The 22,181-nt window shown below is 41.3% G+C and overlaps 1 protein-coding gene across 1 annotated transcript in view; it reads left to right on the top strand.

The window, feature by feature from the left end:
* Positions 1–22,181, top strand: part of LOC105987301 (chromosome unknown open reading frame, human C12orf56) — a 46,890-nt gene that overhangs the window by 2,384 nt on the left and 22,325 nt on the right. The window contains exons 2-6 of the mRNA XM_013018517.1: positions 6,239–6,401; positions 11,485–11,557; positions 17,232–17,637; positions 19,731–19,804; positions 22,020–22,164. Of these exons, the coding sequence (XP_012873971.1) occupies positions 6,239–6,401; positions 11,485–11,557; positions 17,232–17,637; positions 19,731–19,804; positions 22,020–22,164 (861 nt within the window). The remainder of the gene's footprint in view (positions 1–6,238; positions 6,402–11,484; positions 11,558–17,231; positions 17,638–19,730; positions 19,805–22,019; positions 22,165–22,181) is intronic.

The raw sequence follows: 22,181 nt of genomic DNA, 5'->3' as shown, positions 1-22,181 counted from the left end.
CAAAGTTGTATTTTGAAATTCATATTTTATGACAGAAACACTTAAAAACTAGATGAAAGGCCCGACGCTGTGGTACATTCCAGCAATTCCAGCACTTTGGAGGCAGGCACTGGATGATCACGAGTTCAAGGCTAGCCTGGATTATATTGAGAGATCCTGTCTCAAAACTCCAAGGGCTCAGAATATACTTCAGTGAGAGAGCTCTTGCTTATTAGCATGTAAAAGACCTAGAGTTCAAGTCCTAGCACTGGAAAATTTGTTTTGTGGTTGACTGAATCTCCACAAGACTCTAAGCTCTTTGAACACAGAAATCCATCTCAGATTTTATGTATCTCAGTTTGGAACTTTGTAGATCAAATATATATATATATATATATATATATATATATATGGTGAATAAATTAGAAACTAGAAAATCAGCTGTGGGTTGGGAATGTAGCTTAGTGTCTAGCATGCATGAAGTCCTGGGTTCAATTCCTCTGTACCACATAATAAGAAAAGGCCAGAAGTGGTGCTGTGGCTTAAGTGGTAAAATACTAGCCTTGAGTAAAAGAAGCTCAGGGTCTGTCAGGCCCTGAGTTCAAGCCCCACAACTGGTAAAAACAAAAGAAAACAAAAACCACCTGTGAAGATTTCTGAAGTTAAAAGCTGATAGAAGAAGTGGCGCTGTGGCTCAAGTGGTAAAGCGCTAGCCTTGAGCTGAAGAGCAGAGGGATAGCAGCCAGGCCCAGAGTTCAAGCCCCAAGACTGACTGAAAAAAAAAAAAAGCTGATAGACGGTATCTGAGATGAAAGGATTAAAATATGGCTTTGTTCCTAAAATATTGGAAACCTAGAAAATAAACCCATTACACTTTGAAAGTTATATTTTAATGTAGGAGAAATTAAAACCAGTTGCAAATATAAATGTGATAAAATGTAGATACACAGTATTTATTGGGCCTGGGCACTGTCCCTCAGCTCTTCAGCTCAATGCTAGTTCTCTACCATTTGAGCCACAGCACCACTTCTGGTTTTCTGACTGGTTTATTGGAGATAAAGTGTCATGGGACTTTCTCCCCCAGCTGGCTTTGATTCTTATCCTCAGATCTCAGCTTCCTAAGTAGTTAGGATTATAGGCATGAGCCACCACTGCCCAACATATAGTATTTTCTTTTTTTTAACCAGTCCTGGGGCTTGAACTCTGGGCCTGGAACTGTCCCTGAGCGTTTTTTTTTTTGCCAGTCATGGGGCCTGAATTCTGGGCCTGGGCGCTGTCCCTCAGCTCTTCAGCTCAAGGCTAGCACTCTACCACTTGAGCCACAGCTCCACTTCTGGCTTTTTCTGCTTATGTGGTACTGAGGAATTGAACCCAGGGCCTCATGCATGCAAGACAAGCGCTCTACCACTGAGCCACCTTCCCAGCCCTGTCCCTGAGCTTCTTTTGCTTAACCAGCACTCTACCATTTGAGCCACAGCTGGCTTTTTCTTAAGTGGTTCTGAGGAATCAAATCCACGGCTTGCCTGCATGCTAGGCAAGCACTCTATCACTAAGCCACATTCCCAGCCCCAACACAGTATTCTTTTTTTTTTTTTTTTTTTGGGTCTGGTCGTGGGGCTTGAACTCTGGGCCTGGGCACTGTCCCTCAGCTCTTCAGCTCAAGGCTCGCTTGAGCCACAGCGCCACTTCCGGCTTATGTGGTGCTGAGGAATTGAACCCAGGGCCTCAAGCATGCAAGGCGAGCGCTCTACCACTGAGCCACCTTCCCAGCCCAACCAACACAGTATTCTTAAAGAAGAAATTAGGGATATATTTAAAGAAGTTAGGGGTGTATTCATGTTATTCATTTGAGATAATAACAAATTATCTTTTCTCCCCAAATTCATTTTGCTGCATTGAGATAATCAGAGACAAATTTTGAGCAGAGTAGAACATGAATATTAGTATTGTATTGCTGAGCTTCTTATGGTCATTAATAATAAAAAAATACCAATTGAAAAAAACTTTTAAATAAAGAGTATTGTGCAAAACTCTTTTAAATAGAGTATCTCACATAATCTTATTAAGTTTATAAGGAAGGTATATTATTTGTCTTTTACGGATAAGGAAACACAGGTAAAGCAAGGGTAAACACTTCTATGAGGTCACATATTCCTAAACAATCTGAGCTAGAATGCAACCCTGGGGCTTTTGGCCTGTGTCAGTATTCTTCCACCACTGTACACAGAGTAATGTTTATCTTCTTCAAATTTATGACACTTTAGAAACCTTTAAGTTTTGCTATAGAAACAACATAGTCATCTTAAGGGAAGGGCTGAAATTATGAACACCTTGTTAGCTTGATCTGTAATCCTAGCTACTGCAGAGGCTGAGGCAGGAGGATTATGTATTTGAGGCCAGCCTAGTCAACAAGTGAGACCTCACCCTCCCCCCTACTTAAACAAACAACATCAGACCAAACAAAAACACCTTGTTCATCCTTTTATGCCATAACTCCTCAAGGCTGTTGTCATTCCAAGGCTGTGATTGCTACCATTGATACTGCTGATGAGATTCAAGGACAGGCTTAGCTGAGAGATGTAGCATCCTTTAGACAAGACCAAGACTTGAAATACTTATTTCTAGGGCTGGAAAGGTGGCTCAGCGGTAGAGCGCTTGCCTTGTATGCATGAGGCCCTGGGTTCGATTCCTCAGCACCACATAAGCAAAAAGAAAAAAGCCAGAAGTGGTGCAGTGGCTCAAGTGGTGGTAGAGTGCTAGCCTTGAGCTGAAGAGCTGAGGGACAGCGCACAGACCCAGAGTTCAGGCCTAAGTCTTTCTTAGCTGTGGCCTTTGGCCCTTGGCCCTGAGGCAATGATTTTTTTTCAATTTTAACAATGAAATGGTCTAAGGAGTCTTTTCTAGACACTGGTCAATTCTCAAAACTAATAATCCTTTTCAGACTTTGTGGTGGATCCTTTTATACTAGCAATATTCACAGACTCCTAAACCAACTCATCTACTCAAACTTCCTAAGGGACTGGTACACTAGTGCTGAGGTAGAGTATAATGGAAAGTAAAACACCTGATAGAGACTACAATCAGGTTTCTAGTTAAAACAGTAGAAGTATCTCTCAGGTTCCAACTGTTTTTTAAAAAAAGCTTCTCTTTAGGACTAAGCTATGGACAGTGTGACATAGGCAATCACTACTATAGTTTAATTTGATGGCAATCCACTCAAAATGTCTCCATAAACAGGTGGAAAGTTGGCCATAGTCTTTTTTTTTTGGGGGGGGGTCCGGTCATGGGGCTTGAACTCTGGGCCTGGACGCTGTCCCTCAGCTCTTCAGCTCAAGGCTAGCGCTCTACCACTTGAGGCACAGTGCCACTTCCAGCTTTTTTCTTTTTGCTTATGTGGTGCTGAGGAATCGAACCCAGGGCCTCAGGCATGCAAGGCGAGCGCTCTACCACTCAGCCACCTTCCCAGCCAGCCATAGTCTTTTATGTTTTCTCTAAAATACTTTTGGAACAGGTAACTCATTAAACTATAACTACTTAATTGATTTCCTTCGTTTATTGGAGATTGGAGAGTTTGTTTGCTGTGCATAAAGGACGTTAAAGCCCCCAAAGATCCTGAGAGTTGAAAGATGTCATTTTAGTTCTTGCTGGGCCTTATGTTTACTACATAATGTACCATTTAGTAAATTGATTTTTAAACAGGGGCCCAGACTTCTCTACAACATATGGATGATAGCTTTTTTTATGGCACATTTAACCAATATATTGAATTACTAGGACCTAAGAATGAATTAAAGAAAATGATACATGCTTTTGAGTGTCTCATAATTTAGGAAGGGGGACAAGCAGATGAAAAAAAAAAAGAAAAAAAAAGTTACGGGCAGACATTTACAATGAAACAGGACAACAGATGTAGTAAAGCAATGTTATAGGAACTCTGAAGAATTCTGTCAGGAGCATGTCACAGGTGACATTTTGTTGAGAAAGCGAAAAGCTTGATTTTAAAGGATGAATACAATTTTCTAGGCAGAGAAAAGGGGCAAATACACTCCAGAAGGAAGAACCAGCATGTGTTGGATCAGCTTGTTATAGGATGGCTAAACCCAAATCAGCAGGACCAGTAAAGCACTGTTTCAATGAAGGTGAATGGCTAACCCTAGCTTCTCAGTAGACTGAATCTGAGGATCACAGTTTGAAGCCAGCCTGGGCAGAAACGTTCCTGAGACTTTAGCTCCAATTAACCACCAGAAAGCTGGAAGTAAAGCTGTGGCTCAAGTGGTAGAGTGCCAGCTGTGAGCCAAAAAAGCTCAAGGATGGTGTCTAGGCCCTGATTTCAAGCCCCAGTACCAGAACATACCCCCACCCCCAACCCCAAGCCCCAAACCCCTCCTACCCCACCTCCACATACAGAATAGAATACCAATGCTGGTGACTCATTTCTTCAATCCTTGCTACTCAAGAGCTTAAGATCTGAAGATCCTAGTACAAGGCCAGCTCAAGCAGAAAGTCCTGAAGACTCTTCTTTCTAGTTAGCCAGCTAGAAGTGGAATGGTGGCTCAACTGGTAGAATGCAAGCCAGGAAGAGTGTGATACCCTGAGTTTGAGCTCCAGTACAGCACAAAATAAATAAATAAGTAAAATCAAGAATAGAAAACAGAGGACTTGGGCTGGGAAGTTGGCTCAGTGGTAGAGCACTTGCCTTGTATGCATGAGGCCCTGGGTTCGATTCCTCAGCACCACATAAGCAGAAAAAAAAAACTGGAAATGACGCTGTGGCTCAAGTGGTAGAGCACTAGCCTTGAGCTGAATAGCTGAGGGACAGTGCCCAGGCCCAGAGTTCAGGCCCCATGACCGGACCAAAAAAAAAAAAAATAAAGAAGAAAACCGAGGACTTTGAAACTTTTTAATGGTTCAAACCTAGATGTTTATACTCCAAATCTCTTATAGACTATTGTCTCCTGGATAGAAAAACTTCCAATTTAAGGTTCATTAAATTATGCTTTTTTGAGACCTTTAAAAAATGTATTTAAGCAGGGTGCCGGTGGCTCATGCCTGTAATTCTAACTACTCAGGAGTCTGAGATCTGAGGATTGCAGGTCAAAGCCAGCTCAGGCAGGAAAGTCCGTGAGACTCTTAATCTCCAATTAATCACTCAGAAAACTGGAAATGGCACTGTGGCTCAAGTGGTAGAATGCTTGCCTTGAGCTGAAGAGCTGGGGCAGTTCCTAAGCCCCACGACCAACAAAATAAGTAGATAAATAAAAATTTGCTGCTTGAATTTAGGGCCTGGGCACTGTACTGAGCCTCTCTGTGATCAAGGCTAGTGCTCTACTACTTGAGTCACAGTTCTACGTGCAGCTTTTCTGAGTAGTTTATTATAGGTAAGAGTCCCATGGATTTTTTTGTGCCTGGGCTGGCCTCTAATCGCAATTCTCAGATGTCAGCCCGCTGAGTAGTTAGGATTACAGGGGTGAACCACCGACACCTAGTCTAACATTTGTTTTTAAATTATCTTTAGCTGTACAAAGGGGTTTCAATTCAATGTGTCAATATATGAGTACAGTGCATCTTGATCAGTATCATCCCTTCCATCTTTCTACCCTCCCTATCTATTTCAACTCCACTCATCCCCCTAAATTACTTGGTTCCATTTTCACATATGTATATTATTAGGTGAATACAATGATAATCTTAGTGTACGTGGTATCTTTTTTGAAAAGAGTATTTTCAAAATGGAAGTGGAGAGGGATATCTTTTAACAAATAAAAACATTGGGGCTGGGAAGGTGGCTCAGTGGTAGAGCGCTTGCTTGCCTTGCATGCATGAGGCCTTGGGTTTGATTCCTCAGCACCACATAAGCAAAAAGAAAAAAGCCAGAAGTGGCGTTGTGGCTCAAGTGGTACAGTGCTAGCCTTGAGCTGAAGAGCTTAGGGACAGCGCCCAGGCCCAGAGTTTAGGCCCCACGACCGGACCCCCCCCCCAAAAAAAACAAATAAAAACATTGTTACTATTTATTCAGTAATCCTATAGTGGAAATAGTTTCTTGGGTTCTGTTGCTGAGCACACTTGTAGTAAGGACTAAAGCAAATAGAAAAAGGATTGGGAAATATAACAACAAGAAGAGAAAACATGTCCCAATGGGGAATATGAAAAGAAAAAATGCAGTTTAAAATTGTGCTTGATTTTGGCAGGGGGGATTATTACTCTCAAAGGAGTAAGCAGTCCTATTTGTCTTTAATAAGCTCAATTAATTTTTTTCCAGATTGATGATTACCCAGAATTTTTGAGATCACCAGATAGAGAAACCAACCAACACATTCGTATCCTCTATTCTTCAACTGTTTTGAAAAAAGAGGATGAAAAGCAAAAAGGTGTCAGGAAATTATTATTTCCATTTCATCATGCCAATGCTAACAACAAAAAAGGTATGTGTTATACCTTGGCAAAGGCCAGTTTATTAATGAAGCACAAAAGCTAATGTTCTGTCCATCGGAGATGAACTGATCCTATCCTTTCATTATCAGCAGCAGAGTGTCTTGACACATTTGCAACTAAAAACCTGTACATAGAAAAGAAGGAAAGGGCTAGGTGATGGTGGCTCACACTCAGGAGGCTGAGACCTGGGGATGGCGGTTCAAAGCCAGCCTACGCAGGAAAGTCCATGTGACTGTTTATCTCCAGTTGACCACCAGAAAACCGTAAGTGGTGCTGTGGATCAAGAGCGCTCGCCTTGAACTGAAGAGCTGAGGGACAGTGCCCAGGCCCAGAGTTCAAACCCTACAACTGACCAAAAACACAAAAAAAGAGAAGGAAAGGAAGCAAAGAAAGGGAGAAAGAAAGGAAGGAGGGAGGAAAGGAAGAAAGGAAGGCAGGCAAAAACAAAACAAAACATGCTCAATATTGGTTTTAGAAGGAGAAGTTAGTATCTGGGGAGTGGGAAGAAACTGGTTTCAGGCCAGCCTGAGCACCAAAATTTTCTAGATCTTCCCAACTGATAGCTGGATGTGAAGATCACCTTCTTAGCTACAGGGGAGGTTGAGATCTGGAGGGCTGTGCTTCTAGTAATAGCCACAGCAGAAAAGTTTGAGCCTCCACATCAACAGAAGCTAAGAACGATAGCACAAGCCTGTCAACCAAGCTATGTGGGGAAGCAGATTAGTACACACCCAGCAAGACTTTACCTCAAAAATAACTAGTGCCAAAAAAGGCTGGGAGCATGGTTCAGCAGTAGAGTACATACCTAGCAAGTGTGAAACCCCAAGTTTAAGCCACAGGACTTAAAAAAAAACAGTTATTAAGAAGAATCATTAAGGAGGATACTGGCTAAATTGACCTAGATGCTAACGTGATCAAACATCATCTGGAGAACTGTAGAGGGTAAAGAACCCAATTAGACATAGTGAATGATCTGATGAGAGATTCTAGTTTATTTCATTGGTATTGGTTTGGTTTGTTGTTGGGGTACGGGGTGCTGGGACTGGGACTTGACCTTAGGGCCTAGATTTATTTTTATGTTCATGGCAGGGCTGAGCCACACCTTGAGCCACACCTCCTGTCCAGCACTTTTGCTTCTAATTGGTGACAGTGTCTCTGAGACTTTCCTCCCCTAGCTGGCTTTGTATCTCAATCCTTAGATCTTACCTTTTTAAATAGCTAGGATTATAGCCCTGAGCTACTGATGGTTGGCTTTTATGTTTGTTATTATTGTTTGTTTGCTTTTGATCCAGGGCCCACTATGTAGCCCAAAATAGCTCCAAACTCATGATCCTTAGTATAGGGAAGGAGAGAGGGAGAATGAAAGTCCAAGGGGGTCCATTGATTAGCCCTTTTATTTCTGGCATTCATACCAGCCCATTTATTGTTTCTTAGACTTCACTCCAAGTCAGATTCATAGCCTCCCAGAGTGTGGGGTAGCTGTAAAACGTAAAAATTATATGGCGTTTGTACATTTTCCTGGACAAGCACCATTTCACACATACACAGAAACTGTATAAGTTGTAATTAGCAGGTTTACAAAATCCCTGGTTGCTCACCTGGTCTCTTGTCACACTAATTAGGGTGTGTAACTGGTGTTAGTTGTCTTGAGTGCATATTTATCCTGTTCACAAGCATGATTTTTCTTGGCTTTTCTTCAACATATGTCTAAGCCTAAAAATGCATTAAAATAATGCTTTTAATAAGGCAGGTAAAAGTCTTACAAAATTTAAATTCCTAGACGTTTTGCAAAATAAATTAAAGGAAGAGTTTTATCTTGTGTACATACACAGCACTATTCATAGAATGCCTCTCCTACCTGTTCTTTACTTGCATCCCCAAAGGGACCATCTGATACTACGCATTTGAGGCACACAATTGTAGCTGTCACAAGAAACCATAACACACATTACAAGATTCACAAAAGATTCCCTCTTTCCATCATGTGAATGATGTTCTCTATATTTTCTGCTCTTCTCAATCTGTTTGTTCCCCCAAATTAGGCATTGCTGTTTACATTGGACCCTGTGGTTCAACTCCTAGACAGTCAGTAATATGGAACCCTGAGCAAGAGAGAGATAGGCTCAAATGTGTTGTGCTGTCTGCCAATAGTATTACCAACATCTTTAATGTTACTGATGATGTCATGCCTAGAGGAGCAGCAAGCATTCACTATTGCATATTTAAATAAAGGTAATTATTAGGACGGACTCCAAACCTCTTGGGTGAAAGCCTAGGGAATATTTTTATCATATGGCAAAGGTGTCCATGTTCCAGTCAACCTGATTGCCTGAACAAAGAAAGCTTGAAATAGTGGCTTATTTATAGTAAAACTGCTTAGTTTTTAAATCACCACATTTGTACACAATTTTTAATTAGGCCCAACTTTTCTGCAGATATAAATAAATACTTCATCTTAAGCATACCTGTGTCTTTATGTGGGCTACAGTTAACATTTTGAATCATAATTTTTTTGAGTTAATAGCTAAACATGAGGTAAGCATTTATTGATTGCAAGGAAATGCTAGAAAATCAAAAGTGGTAATTCCCCTTTGCCCTCCAACCCTGCCCCACATTTGGCAGTACTTGAGTTTGAACTTAGGGCCTTGTGCCTGCCAGACAGGCATTGTACAAGGAGCCAGCCCTATTTTATGCCAGTTATTATTGGGGGGGGGTTGATCGTGGGGCCTGAACTCTGGTCTGGGTGCTGTCCCTCAGCTCTTCAGCTCAAGGCTAGCATTCTTCCATTTGAGCCACAGTACTACTTCTGGCTTTTTCTGCTTATGTGGTGCTGAGGAATCGAACCCAGGGCCTCATGCATGCAAGGCAAGCACTCTACCACTTAGCCCCCTATGCCAGTTATTTTTGAGATAGGGTCTCAGTTCCTGCCATGAGTGTACCTGTACCATGATCTGCCTATTCTAGGATTCCCATAGTCACTGGGATGATGAATGTGTGCCATCATGTCTAGTTTCTTCTGTTGAGACATGAACTTTTTGCCCATGCTGGCCTGGAATGGTGATCCTCTCATTATCAGCCTCCCAAGTGACTAGGATTATAAGCACAAGCCATTAGCACCCAGAAAACTTTAGTTAAATGAGATGGTCATTAAACTTGGTGTTAGCTTTCTACTTCTGAGTCAATACCTGAGGCTCATTTTGGCTCACATATTCAGTCAATGGTCTGGTGGGCCAGTTTTTTGGGCCTGTGGCAAGTCAGCATATGGTGGAACAGAGCATGTAGTAGAGTAGCTGCTTTCCTTGTGGCAGTTGGGAAGCAAGAAAGGAAGAAAAGAAGGGACCCACGTTCCAATATCCCCTTCAAGGACTTGGAAGGTTGTAACTTCCTGTCACTAGTCTCCGAATCTTAAACTTTCTTCTGCCTGCCAAGGGTACCATAAGCTAAGGACCAAGCTTTTAACCCAGAACTTTTAGGAGACATTCCAGATCGAAATTATAGCAAACTATAAATGAACAGTACTGATGATAAAAGAGTGATAATTGTGAACTGTACTAATACCTAAAGCTGCTGAATGTATTCGCTTATTATTTAGGTTGAAGTCCAGGGATGGTGGCTTAGGCTGGGAATCCCAGCTATTCAGGAGACAGAGATCCAGGAAATCAAAGTTCAGGGCCAGCATAGTCAAAAAGTTAGTGAGAGTACCCTATCTAAACAAATAAGATGGGGAGGGGTAGACACATATGTGAAATCCCAGCTAAGACAGAGGCATAAGTAAACGGAATGTGGTGTGAAGCCTGCCCCACAGAAAGCAGAATACCTTACCTGATAAAACAACCTAAAGCAAAATGATCGGAGATGTGGTTTGAGTAACAGAATGCTTCCCTAGTGCACGACCCTACTACTGAAATTCCTTAGTTTCAGGTATATTCATTCTAGAACAGCATTACCAAATACGACATTCTGTAATGATGGAAAGTTTTATGCATATTCTAATTATATCTAATCCTGCTACATGTGGCTACCCAGCACTAGTGTTACTGAGTAACTGAATTTAATAATACTTAATAAGTTCAAATAGCTACATGTGCTAATGGCTACTAAATATTTAGTGTAGCTTTGGCATCAGCATGAAGTGACTAGGCTAGCTCCCCAAACAAAATGAAACATAATTTAATGAGATATAAACTGTACCAAAGAAATGAGCATAGATATATACATACATGTATAAATATGTGTATATATGTTCATAAATGCATATATTTGTTTATATATACACACATGTTGACTAAAACCTAGGACATTTCCTAAGACCAATGATGTGGGATAAATATAAAACTAAACCAACAAGGCAACCATGAGTCTTTTATGTTTACTGAGTATTTTTTACATATGGAAGCTTGAGAGTCTTCCCCCTAGAAATAGGGCTTTGATAAGTATAATGTACCTCCTGCAATAGAGAAAGCAGATGTGTTATTTTTGTAGTGTCTCTTCCTCTTTCTCCTCCTCCTCCTCCTCCTCCTCCTTCCAGTTCAAGACAAGTGCTCTACCACTTGAGCCACAGAGTCACTTCCAGTTGTTTGGTGGTTAATTGGAGAGTAGAGTCTCACGGACTTTACTGCCTAGGCTGGCAGTAGTGTCCTTTCTAAAGATTGTTTGCAGCTGGCCAGCACTCCTGAGCATACCATCAAATACATTTTGCTTACTGAGGACTTCATGTCCAAGCTATGAAAGAAGAGTATAAAATACTATATGCATTCCAGGGAATACAGAAGCAGGTAACCCTATCTTCAAAGTATCTCCTCATTCTTGTCTTTACCTGCCAGACTCAGGTCTCTGGTGTCTAGGAGACCAAGTGTAGAAACAGAGATTGAACTATATCCTTCATTTCCAAGTGGATGGCACAGATGAACCTGACATTCTACATGCCTTTGATATAAATGCAAATGGAAAGCTAACATGGAAATAGGAAGGGACATTGACACCAAATGGCTTTGTCATAACCTTTTAATGATAGTAAGTCTTTTTCATAAGCTCAAATTATTTGATAAATGACCAAATACCTTTTTTTTAAAGTTAATGAAGAGAATAATAACCCTATTTATTGGAGAAGAAAAGAGTCTAGAAGTCTGGATGAACTGTATCTCAGGTGAGATTGTTTAGCGTTTGTTTTTAACTTGCTGGCCAAAATTTATATTTCAATTTGTTTTTCTTTATGCTTTTTCTTTACTAATACCTTCCAGCTGGATTCCAAGTATTTCATACATGTAATATAATAAGAAAGGAGAATTTTTTGTGGGTGTGCTGATACTTGGACTTGAACTCAGGACCTAGGCACTATCTCTTAGCTACTTTTACTTAAGGCTGGTGCTTTACCATTTAAGCCACAGTTCTTTATCTGGCTTTTTGCTGCTTAGCTGGAGTTAAAGAGTTTCATAGATGTGTCTGCCTGGGCTGGCTTTGCACTGTAATCCTCAGATCTCAGCATCCTGAGTCACCAGGATTAGCCACTAGCACCTGGGAAGAAGGGAAGATATTTTTTTCTTTTTAAACATGGTAGCTTCTGTGTACCCCACATGTGGAAAGAATGAATTGTTCTCAGATAAAGGGGTAATGAGGGAGCCAAATCTAACATCCCATCGTTTTCTAGCACTGTCATCTCCATAATTAAACATCTGAATCAGAAGCCTAAACAAAAGGCAGACTGGATAGAAAACACTAATTAGAGGATTAAAGGGTGCTAACATGTGCAGAGCTTTGAAACTTCTCTTAGGTGTAGAAGTGATGCCTAATTATGAGAAGCTGCAGGTCCTAAGAAGGATGCTGTTACCTTGGGACATCAGATTACATAAATATGATTACTTTTCAGGGCAATAATAAACAACAGGCTTTTAAACACCTGAGGGACAGGAAACAGACTAGTGATCTCTGATCTTGAGATTCATATTTAGCTTTCTCTCTGTTTAGGGTAATTCATTGTTAGATAGGTCCATGAATTCACATGCACTTTTACAAAAGAAAACACAAGTAGTTATTTTAGCAACAATTTTTATTTTCTGTTTGTTTTTTGTCATTGTGGGGCTGAGTGCTGTCCTTGAGCTCTTCAGCTCAAGGCAAGTGCTCTACCACTTAAGCCACAGTACCACTTCCAGTTTTCTGGTGGTTTATTGGAGATTAGAGTCTCTCAGACTTTCCTGCCCAGACTGGCTTTGAACCATGATTCTCAGATCTCAGCCTCCTAAGTAGCTAGGATTACAGGTGTGAGCCACTGGCGCACGGCTAACAATTTTTATTTTTAAGGAAACTTAGGAGATCTTCTTAGTAAAAGTATCAGATGACTTTTCCACTTATGCAGAATTGCTGTTCTGAAGGGCAGGAGTTTCTGCTTTAGCCATTTCCTCCTTCCCAAACCTCAACACAAGCAAATTCTGCTTTAACGGGGGTGGGTGGTGGTGGTGGTGGTGGTGGTGGTAGTGGGGGGAAACACAACTTTAAAAAACAAGAAAAAAAAAAAGCAAGAAAAAGCCAGAATGGTGGTACATGACGTCATGCCAACACCCGGGCTGCCGAGACAAGAGGATCATAAGTTCGAGGCCAGCCAAGGCTGCATAGGTAGATTCTGTCTTAAGAAAACAAAAATCAGCCGGGCACCAGTGGCTCATGCCTGTAATCCTAGCTACTCAGGAGGCTGAGATCTGAGGATAGCGGTTCAAAGCCAGACTGGGCAGGAAAGTCCCATGAGACTCTTATCTCCAATTAATCACCAGAAAAGTGGAAGTGGCAGTGTGGCTTAAGAGGTAGAGCGCTTGCCATGAGCTGAAAAGCTGATGGACAGTGAGTAGGCCCAGAGTTCAAGCCCCATGACTGAGAAAAAGAAAAAAAAGAAAAATCAAGAAAGAACAAAATAACATTGATAAGGATAGAAATCAAGGAAGTAACCATGGGAACAAATAACAAAGAGAAACTATTGAACATCTCTTTTTTCTTAGATAATCATAAGTTATCTCTCTGTTTTTTCTAATTATTTTCAGTATTAACAAACATCTAGACAAAGACAGGGATGTTCTTTTTTTATACCGTATCTCAATACTATTAGGGTAATCTGTGCTGTACACAAAAATACAGAAGACAAGGAATTTCACTTCAGTGCAGGACACTGTTTTAGTAGAATTGAGTCACTTCATAAATGCGCTCCAAGGAGCTAGCTGGTATTGCTTACTTGACAGCAAGTTCATGGTACTTGTTTTAAGTCCTTTACACAACATTATTTACAGTCTCTCCAGTATTACCTAACTGAAACTGCTTTCTGACAACTTCACAACTGTTTTTGTTAAAAGTAGCTGCTACTAGATTTTAAATAAGTAATATTCATTTCTAGCTACAGATTTTGTTTTTTTAAAGTCTATTATAGGCTTATCAATTTATTTTTCTTCTTTGTAGGCCATGGGGCTTGACCTATGGATCTGGGCTGTCTCTGAGTCCTTTAGCTCAAGGCATGTACTCTACCACTTGAGCACCATTTCTGGTTTTCTGGTGGTTAATTGGAGATAAGACTCTCACGGACTTTCCTGCCCAGGCTGGCTTTGAACCGTGATCCTCATATCTCAGCCTACTGGGTAGCTAGGATTACTGGTGTGAGCCACTGTTGCCTGGCTTGGCTTATCAAAGTTTGTAAATTCACAAATAAGATGTACTTCAGATTCTTCTAAAGATTAATCTCATTTATGTAATTTAAGTGATTATCAAATGTCCACATATATCTGGGGCAAAAGGCTGGGATATGATGAAAATTTAAAGGTTATACCATAGTCAAATTTCAATTAAAATAAACGAAGCTTATCAGAAATAAAGTCATAGCACCTCAAAATATTGATTACTAGGCTATCATATTCAGTTTCTAAAACTGAGATTTAAATTTGGTTTCACATAAAGTTATGAGTCAGTTAGCTACATTTGTTTCATAAAATATTACCTAAATATCGGCTGGGAAGGTGGCTCAGTGGTAGAGTGCTTGCCTTGCATGCATGAGGCCCTGGGTTCTATTCCTCAGTACCATATAAACAGAAAAAGCTGGAAGTGGTGCTGTGGCTCAAGTGGGAGAGTGAAGAGCTGAAGAGCTGAGGGACAGCGCCCAGGCCCAGAATTCAGTCTCCACAACTGACAAAAAAATAAACAAACAAACAAAAAAAAAAGAAAAGACAAAGAAAAGAGAAGAAAAAGAAAGAAAAAAGAAAAAAATTACCTAAATATCTCTTGAAAAATGAGATTGGGAGTACTCAGAAATGTCAAGCATTTTTTCAAATCTCATTTTTCTTATTTTTATCCATAAACCTCACCCAAGTCAAAAGAGTCAATTAAGGAGCTTATATATTTTGCCAACTGAAACTCAGTAATTAGATCCTTAGAACTGGATTTGTGGTAGAGCTTGCCTAACATCTTCCACACCCTGAGTTAGATCCTCAGCTGGAGTTGGGGTGAGAGAAAAAGTACCAGAACTCAGTCATGAGAAAGAGAAGCCACATTCTGAGATGTTGAATCGAGAGTCCTTATTAGAAAGCTGGTGAATGCAGGTGGACTCATAAATAAGACAGGCAGCCCCTCGAATACACTTAACACTGTTAGAAAATTGAGAGCAGGAGAGGGAAAAAAGAGCAGAAAAACAATACCAAAACACCAGATCAACCCCAATGGAGAGCTGAAGTGGGACACCATGGTGACCGAGGAGAGCTAGGAGACATGAGGCATGGTGTAATGGCTTCTGAGCTGGTCTGGACCTAAATAGGGTCAGTGGGCAGCATCACAGGAAACTTCAGAGTCTCCGGAGTTTAAGGCACAGAACTGACAGGTCCAGTAATCTATCATCCAAGTCCCAGCCCTCCCTCCAGGGATTCAGGCACACACGACTGAGGGAGTGGAACTTCCTTGCCATGAAGGCAAGATGGCACCAGTTAAATCCAATTCCCTAGCATCCACCTTGTGGCCACGATGGTGCTGTTAGATCCAGTATCCTTATTTCATACTATCTTTTTTTTTTTTTTTTGCCAGTCCTGAAACTTGAAACCAGGTCCTGGGCACTGTCCTTGAGCCTCTCTGTGCTCAAGGCTAGTACTCTATTACTTGAGCCACAGTGCCACTTTTGGATTTTCTGTTTATTTGGTACTGAGGAGTCGAACCCAGGGCTTCATGCATGCTAGACAAACACTCTACTACTAAGCCACATTCCCAGCCCTTCATACTATCTTAAAAAGGTATGGGAAGCTAGATGCTGGTGGCTCACACTGTAATCCTAACTACTCAGAAGGCTAAGATCTGAGGATTGCTGTTTGAAGCCAGCCTAGGGCAGGAAAATCTCTGAGACTCTTATCTCCAATTAACCACCAGAAAACGGGATGTGGTATTATGGCTCAAAGTAGTAAAGCTCTAGTGTTAAGTGGAATAAAGCTCAGAGACAGTGTTCAAGCCCTGAGTTCTAGCACCAGGACTCCCCCCTCCTCAAAACAAAAAGATATAAGAGCTGGGCATTAGTGGCTCATGTCTGTATTTCTAGCTAGTAGGGAGGCTGAGATGTGTGTGTGTGTGTGTGTGTATGTTGGTTGTGGGGCTTGAACTCAGGGCTTGGGCACTGTCTCTAAACTCTTTAGCTCAAGGATAGCACTTTACCACTTTGAGCCACAGCTCTACTTCCGGTTTTTGAATGATTAATTGGAGATAAGAGTCTCTTGTGGTCTTTTCTGCCCTTGCTGGCTTTGAACTGCAATCCTCAGATCTCGGCCTCCTGAGTAGTTGGGTAAAAGTCCTGAGCCACCAGTGCCCAACTAAGGCTGAGATCTGAGGATCACCTTTTGAAGCCAGACTGGGCAGGAAAGTCCATGAGATACTTACCTCCAATTAACCACCAAAAAGCCAGAAATGGAGCTATGGCTCAAGTGGTAGAGTGCTAGCCTTGAGTGAATAAGTGTAAAGGAGAGTACCCAGGCCCCAAGTTTAAACCCAGTATTACGGCATGTCTGTATATGTGTGGGTATGCAAAAGTTATGGAATATTCAAGTATGCATTTCATTTCTAAGCTAGACACATTTATCACTGTCTTAGTCAGTGGCCTGCTATAACAAGGACCACAGACTGATGGCTTTTAAACATTAGAAATTTATTTCTCTCAGCTCTGGAGTTTGTAAGTCTGACATCCATCTGATAACATGGTAAAAGCCTTCTTCTGGATTACAAATGGTCAGTTTCTTGTATCCTTACATGGAAGAAAGAAGCTTAAAAAGGTCTCTGAGCCAAGTGCGGGTGGCTCATGCCTGTAATCCTAGCTACTTAGGAGGCTGAGATCTGAGGGTCACAGTTCAAAGCCGGCCCAGGCAGGAACATCTGTGAGACTCTTATCTCCAATAAATTACCCAGAAAACCGGAAGTGGTGCTGTGGCTCAAGTGGTAGAGCTCAAGCCTTGAGCTGAAGAGCAGAGGGACAGTGCCCAGAGTTCAAGCCCCACAACTGCCAAAAACAAAACAAAGTCTCTGAGTTCTTCTCTTTCTCTCTTCTTCCCTCCCTTCCTCCTTTTTTTTCTTCCTCCCTCCCTCCCTTCCATCCTTCCTCTTTTCCACTTTCATGGAGGTACCATGAAAGATAGATACCATAATACAAAAAAGATAAGCCTTCTAATCAAGAAAACATAGGATAATTTTTGTAGCTAGCACTAAAATGATCAGTGTTGTGGTCAAACAGATTTTATGTTAAAATGAAACAAAACAAAACTGGCCTGGTGCTTGGCCTTTACTGTTATATTCTGAGTATCACATTTAATGCTAAATTCTACCCACAGGTGCGACCAGGAGAGCAGAACACCATCAAAGGACCCAATGCTTTGTCCTTCAGCCTTCAGGAAACTGTCACTTGGTGGCCAAGGTGCCTTTCGACCCTTACCTTCCCCCTCCAGGACAAGTAGTCAATGCACAGCAGCTTCTGGCAAGGCTGTCAGCTCACCATCTTGTACAAAAATCCCAGAAGAGGCCCAGGGATTTCCAGACTACACAGATTTTCCAAGTGATGTCGCTTTCACCTGCGACAGGAACAGAAATGAGTTTAATTTTGGAAATACTCTCCTAGCTTACCCTTTACAGAGCAATTCCAACCCAGAGAAAAAGGAGCTGGAACTTCATTTGTATATTATTTCTAAAACTTCATCAATATTCCTGTACTTAAAAAGTTCATGGAACAATTATATTATAGTAAGTGCTCTTCTAAATTAACCTTGACCTCAGTTTTGGTTGTTACTGTTTTTTATCGGTCATGGGGCTTGAATTCTGGGCCTGGACACTGTCCCTCAGCTCTTCGACTCAAGGATTGCCCTCTACCACTTGATCCACAGTGCCACTTCTTGTTTTCTGAGTGGTTTATTGGAGGTAAGAGTGTCACAGACTTTCCTGCCTGGGCTGGCTATGAACCGAGATCCTCAGATCTCAGCCTCCTGATTACAGTCCTGAACCACCAGCACCCAACAGTATATTTTTTTAAGCTAATCATGCCTTCTCTGTGTTGCCTCCTCATTTTGGAAATTTGGCCTTGAAATTTAATTATTATGAAAGGCAAATGCACTGGAAAATTCAGGGGATATTTCCTTCAGCCTATTGTAGTAAGAACTGCTTTTTTGTGTGCTGATATGGGTTGAACTTGGCCTGGATGATATTCCTTAGCATTTTTACTCAAGGCTGGCACTCTATTACTTGAACCACAACTCCACTGATAGCATTTTGAGGTTAATAGGGCATAAGTCTCACAGACTTTCCTGTCCAGGCTGGCTTTCAACTTTGACTCTCAGATATCTGCCTCTTGAGATCCTGTAGCTTCTAGGATTACAATTATGAACTACTGGTGACCAGCAAGAGAGCTACTTATTAAACAGTAGTGTCTTACAGAAGAACCTGAGTTTTTGTAGAAGGAAGTAAGCAACATACTCACTATTGAGCCTCACCAGTGCCTTTCAAAGTCAACTAGGGTAACAAAGACTTCCTCAGGAAAAAAATGAACATTATCAATAGGTTTCTGCATTTCTTTGATTTACTAGGTTAACAGGTACTGTTGTAGGGTCAAATAATTTTATGTAGTAATCACCAGCCCAGGTTATTTTACAAATTAGAAAACTAAAGCAAAATATTCAATTTTCTCCCTCCCTTCCTTCCTTTCCTTTTTTCTGTTTGAAATTAGAGCCTCACAATTGCTTGAAACACAAAAATTTCTAAGTGACTAATTCAAGATTATACAGTAACTGTGTGTGTGTGTGCGTGTGCACGCCAGTTCAGTTCAAGGGCTTGAACTTAAGGGTTTTTTGGGAATTTTTTGGTCAGTCATGGGGCTTGAACTCTGGGCTTGGGCACTGTCCCTGCGCTCTTCAGCTCAAGGTGAGCGCTCTACTGCTTGAGTCACAGCGCCACTTCCGGTTTGCTAGTGGTTTATTGGAGATAAGAGTCTCATGGCCTTTCCTGCCTGGGCTGGCTTTGAACCTTGATCTTCAGATCACAGCCTCCTGATTACAGGCCTGAGCCATGGGCGCCTGGCGAACTTAAGGTTTTATAGCTTTGCTTTTTGTTCAAGGCTGGCACCTTACCACTTGAGCCATACCCCCACTTTTGGCTTTTTTTCCTAGTTAATTGGAGGTAATAGTTTCATGGACTTTTCTGCCTAGGCTGACTTTAAACCATGTTCCTCAGATTTCAGCCTCCTGAGTAGCTAGGATGATAGGCATCAGCCACTAACACCTGGTTTACACAGTAACTTTTGAAGAAGAGTCAGAACTCACAATTAAATGTCTTCTTTTTGAGGGGAGACTGAGGATCAAACAAAAAATTTTATTTTGTATGTATTTATGTATTTGACAAATCCTGAGAAATATTATGTTCAAAACTTTGTATAGCTGGGTGCTCGTGGCTCATGCCTGAAAGCTAGCTCAGGAGGCTGAGATCAGAGGATCCCAGTTCAAAGCCAGCTTGGACAGGAAAGTCCATGAGATTCTTATCTTCAATAAACTACTCAGAAAAGGCCAGAAATGGTGTTGTGTTTCAAGTGGTAGAGTGCTAGCTTTGAGCTAGAAGCTCAAGGACAATGCCAGGCCTCAAGACTGGCACAAAACAAAAACAAAAAACTTTTTACAAATTAGGTAATAAAAAATTTCCTAGAATTCCTAATTCATTCCCTAGAATTAAATAAGTAAATCTGGTACCATGGAAGTATTGAAAGAGTAGATGCAAGATATTAACTAAAGGTCGAAATAACTGATTTTCAGCAAACACAAATTCTAACAATTCCTACTTTCTTCCTCTTTCAGAAGGCTACTCTTTTACAAGATCCTGTGTATGCTAGTGAGTATAGTGCTGTTACAGGAAGTCAAAAGCCATATAGGTAAGGGATGATGGTATGCTTTTAAGGGAAAGTCTAAACTGTCAGCAGATTGTAAACATGTTCACATGTCTCCTTTTATGGTAGCTGCTTGAGAGATTTCTCTCTCCCCTTTATCTTTCCTAGTTCTATATTGAATATGTGGTTGACACCTCCCTCCCTTCCTCCTTCCCTCCCTCCATCTAACATGTCATTATTGTATTTTTATCTCCACCTCAACTCTCTGGTCTGAGTTGAGAGTTGAGGTGGAAGTAATAGATACAATAATTTATAAGGTTAGGCCAGTAAGTATAAGCATCTACTGGACATTACCTCTTATATATCTCACAGGAACCTTAAAGTCAGCCTATTCAAAAGAGAATTCACCATCTTCTTTCTGATCCCAATCATTCTCTGTGCTTCTAACATGGAATTATATTATTACCCTAAGCTGTCTGATCACCTAAGCTATAGTCCTGAGCATTGCCCTTACCTCCCCTTTCCCTACTTTACCATCCTCTGTGTCCAGCCATGATTCACTGGGCCTCTAGTTTATCTGGATAACATCCATTTCTTTCTACTGTCACTTGCTCAGAACCATCTCTGATCTCAGTGTTTTCCTACTGGTCTCTGCTTTCAGTCTTACTGCAATAGGAAATTGTTCTGAAGCACAAATCTGATCATGTAACTCCTTTCTGAAAGCTTTTTGTTGTTGTTGTTTTGTTTGTTTGTTTTTTTTGCTGGTCATGGGGCCTGAGCTCTGGGCCTGGATGCTGTCCCTCAGCTCTTCAGTTCAAGGCTAGCACTCTACCACTTGAGCCACAGCGCCACTTCTGGCTTTTTCTGCGTTTGTGGTGCTGAGGATTGACCCGGGGCCTCATGCATGCAAGGCAAGCACTCTACCACTGAGCTACCTTCCCAGCCCAAAGCTTTTATTTTTGCTTTTTTTAAATTATTTTATTATTATTTTTTTTGGGTCCGATTGTGGGGCCTGAACTCTGGGCCTGGGCGCTGTCCCTCAGCTCTTAGCTCAAGGCTAGCGCTCTACCACTTGAGCCACAGTGCCACTTCCAGCTTTTTTCATTTTGCTTATGTGGTGCTGAGGAATTGAACCCAGGGTCTCAGGCATGCAAGGCAAGCGCTCTACCACTGAGCCATCTTCCCAGCCCCGTTTTTGCTTTTTTTTTCCCCAAGTCCTAGGGCTTGAACTCAGGGCCTGAGCACTGTCCCTGAGCTTCTTTTTGCTCAAGGCTAGCACTCCACCACTTGAGCCACAGCACCATTTCTGGCTTTTTCTGTGTATGTGGAACTGAAGAATCAAACCTAGGGCTTCATGCATGCTAGGGAAGCACTCTACCACTAAGCCACGTTCCCAGCCCTTTCTAAAAACCTTTGAATGGTTTCCATTCCCTTAGTGAATGTCTAAACTCTTAACAGATTATGAAGATGTTCATAATGTCTCTTTTTATTTTCCATCTCCAGCTCTTGGGTCTCTCACATTCCTGCCCTAAGTTTAAATACACAGTTCCCAGAACACTCCTACTCTCTCCTTTCTGGCTTTACTTTCTTTCTTTCCCTAACAACCCCTTCCTTCCTCCTGCTTCCCAGTTCTGGGGCTTGAACTCAGGGCCTGGACATTGTCTCTTAGCTTTTTCACTCAAGCCTAGCAATCTACCACTTAAGCCATAGCTTCACTTCTGGCTTTTTGGGGGTTAATTGGAGATAAGAATCTCATAGTCTTTGCTGCCCTGGCTTTGAACTGCAACCCTCAGCTCTTACTCCTGAGTATAGAATTACAGGAATGAGCTACCAGTGCCCATCTATCAGGTGTGTTTGTTTGTTTATTTAATAGTTTCAGTCAAGCCATACTGGCTTTCTCTATCAAGCAGAGAAAGCAAGTTTTCTTTATAAAGAAGCTTCTTTAATAAACAACAAAAAAGTGAGTTGATACATAGTTCATGCATTATAGTACCTGATATGAGGGTGGCTAAGAAAGGACAGAAGTTTACCAGGTACACTGACTATATTCCTGAGTGGGTAGCACTGAAGTCAAGGGCAGTTAAAAAAGGTGTCAAAAAACAGTCCACTTTGGGGGTGCAAGGTTTACTACTGGTGAGTAATTAGTAATACAAAAATGACATGAAAATTCCATAAAGTTTTACCAACCTGCCAGTTATTTGTAAACTTCGTATCTTGTTTTTACCTAGACTTTATTTGTTGTGTGTGTGTGTTTCTGTAGATCTGAAGAGAAGATTAAACACTTCAGTCAACTGAAATCTGAACTATTTCTTAAAGACAATACTTTGAGGAAGATACTTTGTTTAATTACAGAACTTAAAGTAGCAGCCCAGAAGAATTTCATTCTGAAAAGGCTTTTCTGGAAAGTAAGAGTTTTTTTTTT

The sequence above is a fragment of the Dipodomys ordii genome, unplaced genomic scaffold (genome assembly GCF_000151885.1).
Source record: "Dipodomys ordii isolate 6190 unplaced genomic scaffold, Dord_2.0 Scaffold3, whole genome shotgun sequence".
Lineage (NCBI taxonomy): Eukaryota > Metazoa > Chordata > Mammalia > Rodentia > Heteromyidae > Dipodomys > Dipodomys ordii.
This window is presented reverse-complemented; position numbering and strand designations above follow the sequence as displayed.